Source organism: Montipora foliosa, chromosome 9 (genome assembly GCF_036669935.1).
Source record: "Montipora foliosa isolate CH-2021 chromosome 9, ASM3666993v2, whole genome shotgun sequence".
NCBI lineage: Eukaryota > Metazoa > Cnidaria > Anthozoa > Scleractinia > Acroporidae > Montipora > Montipora foliosa.
The window spans coordinates 9636871-9639370 of NC_090877.1; the positions used below are offsets into that span (position 1 = coordinate 9636871).

A 2500-nucleotide genomic window follows, 5' to 3' on the forward strand; every position below is an offset into this window, starting at 1 on the left:
GGCCCCGTCCACATTTATCCGGATATTTTTTAATCTCCGGATTCGACATATTCCCATCCACTTGTAGCCCATTCAAATCCAATTTGCCCGTCTACACGTATCCGAAACGTATCCGGACTCAGGACTCCTCAAGGAAACAGAGGTAACAGAGCATGCTCCATGAAGCCCTCGGCAGCAATCTTCAGAATTGATTTCACGGTAAGGAACTGGGCTCGATCTTGTTACGTCATCCGGAGGGAAAAAATTCCGGATTTAGCGTCTACACGGCTCCGGATTTAGAGCGGATTAAAACATATCCACTCTGGAGAGTGTATTCAAAAAGTTTCGGATTCGTCAGCGAATTTGCCGGATACGTGTGGACGGAAGGCGTATCCAGAAAGAAAAATTTGCGGATTCAAAAATATCCCGATACGTGTGGACGGCGTGGGGCCTTAGGAACGTGCGGATGATCTGTCAATCAACCTGTGATCGCAAGCAGAGATCTGTGGTAATTTGTTCAATAACAAAGTGTCAAATGATAATGTGTCCGTAATATGTTATGAGATGTTATCTGTCGTTCTTTATTCATTCCTCCGTCCCTTTTCTTCACGTTGGAAAGATCTTTTAGGCGTTCCATCTCTTCGCTGCTGTTTGTTGACCACTATCCGCCTTGGATACTAAGTTGTGCTTGAATGAATTCGAACAAAAGCAGAGCGTGAAGCTACCACTTTTATAGTGCGCCTGCGTGTTTAAATAGACTCTCTCTGACTGTAGCCGCATGCTATTTTACCTTTGTAGATGTGCAATGTACCATCGTACGACAGCAACAAGTACTCCACATATGTCAGCACAAAAGTTCAAGTCGAGCTTCCAAAGCTGTCCAGAGGTCTAGCTATGTTGCTTCGGAAATTCAACTGGAGTCAAGTTGCTATTTTGTACGAAAATTCTAGTTACTACATTGGGATTAAGGACGGAGTCAAAGAGCAGTTTGAAAAGGATGGAATTAAAGTTCGGTTGACAAAACCACTTTTTACATTTGGGTACGATTGTTACGCTTTATTGATATGATAATGGTAATGAATTTATATAGCGCATTTTCTATTGACATATTCAATTGCGCTTTACAAGCAAGAGTTCTATGGGGGTGAGATTGGACATCAGCATATATATCATATATTCCCCGCACAAGCCTCATTTCAATGCTTGTTTCAGTCCTTCCGTGAACACGCTAATATAGGTTAAAGGTCTCGCTCTGGATACTATCTGGAATTGTTTTGTGAAGTCCTTTATTCAATCGCTCAGTTCGTCTGCCTAGCCGCCTCTGTAAGGAGGCTTAAATCTGTTCTGCTGGCCTGCATTATTTGTTGAATCGTTCTTGTAAAGCTCCTTGTGGAGAATTATTAATTTAGATCATGAATAAGGGTTGAGTTGCTTTCGAGACGCTGCATAATTCAATCAATGTTAACTTTCAAAGATGTTGATTTCCTTTGTTCTCACAGGTGTCTAACGAAGTTACAAGTAGGGGCCAAATGTAGCACAACCGATGTTACAGATCTCCCAGCGTTTATGAAAGAACTTATGAAAACGATCAACGAAAACGCCAGAAGTACGTACAGCGTTAAGTCCGTTTAAATTTCGTATTCGTGTATTTATGTGACCATGGTTCCACCATCTCCTGGTATAAACCACCCGCAATTCCTAATTCGCTCTGATGAAGGGGTAACGCTCTAAAGGTCAGCCAGCAAATCTTTCTTAAGTCAGCTAATATACATTTCGACCTCTTTTTAAAAAAGCAAATTTTGATAATTGACTGGTAGACTCGCTGGCTAGCTGAATAACTTCCTTGTTCAAAAATACATTAATAATTCATGTCCGAAACAGCCAATTAGGTCATCGATAAAACGTCACGTGTATGACCTTTAAACACGATAAAACACTCCTCATTAGAGTTCTTTACAGAAAGCATACTAATAAGGCACAGCTTATTTTTCTTGTATGCTTATATTCTCCTGGAATGTTTTGGAGCCGTTCAAAAAACTCGCAGCACGTGTTTTATCGGGTTCGAAAACAAAACACTTCTGCTCGTTTTTTAAACACTACAGAAATGCATTCATCTTCCAAGGATTTAAGAAAGAAGTGATTTTGTTTCAGTTGTGCTGTTCATCACAAGCTCCCGAGTGAGCCTTCCAATTATGTGGTATGCATACGACGAGGGAATGACCACTGGCGATCACGTGTTCATCATGCTCCAACTTGAGCTGGAGCAATTCATTTTGAATCAGAAAATTCCAGAACAATACCACTTGGCCCCACCAACCAATAATAGAACGGTATGTGATTACTTCCAAGCACTGGAGGCAGTCATTATAGTGGAAGTCAAAGTGGTGGATGCTGCAAATACTTCATTCACAGAGTTCGAGGACCAAGTCAAAAAAAAGTTTAATGATACTGTCTTCCCAACACGCAAACCTGTAAGTGTGACACTAATAACTGATTCACCAGAGGTGCGAGACTGTGACTA

General features: G+C 41.2%; 1 protein-coding gene across 2 annotated transcripts in view; it reads left to right on the forward strand.

Annotated features, from left to right (window-relative positions):
* LOC137971035 (atrial natriuretic peptide receptor 1-like) overlaps nucleotides 1-2500 on the forward strand; it is a 37608-nt gene that overhangs the window by 6450 nt on the left and 28658 nt on the right. For both annotated transcript variants that reach the window (XM_068817751.1, XM_068817750.1), the window contains exons 3-5: nucleotides 778-1019; nucleotides 1479-1585; nucleotides 2131-2450. In XM_068817751.1, coding sequence (XP_068673852.1) covers nucleotides 778-1019; nucleotides 1479-1585; nucleotides 2131-2450 — 669 coding nt within the window. The remainder of the gene's footprint in view (nucleotides 1-777; nucleotides 1020-1478; nucleotides 1586-2130; nucleotides 2451-2500) is intronic.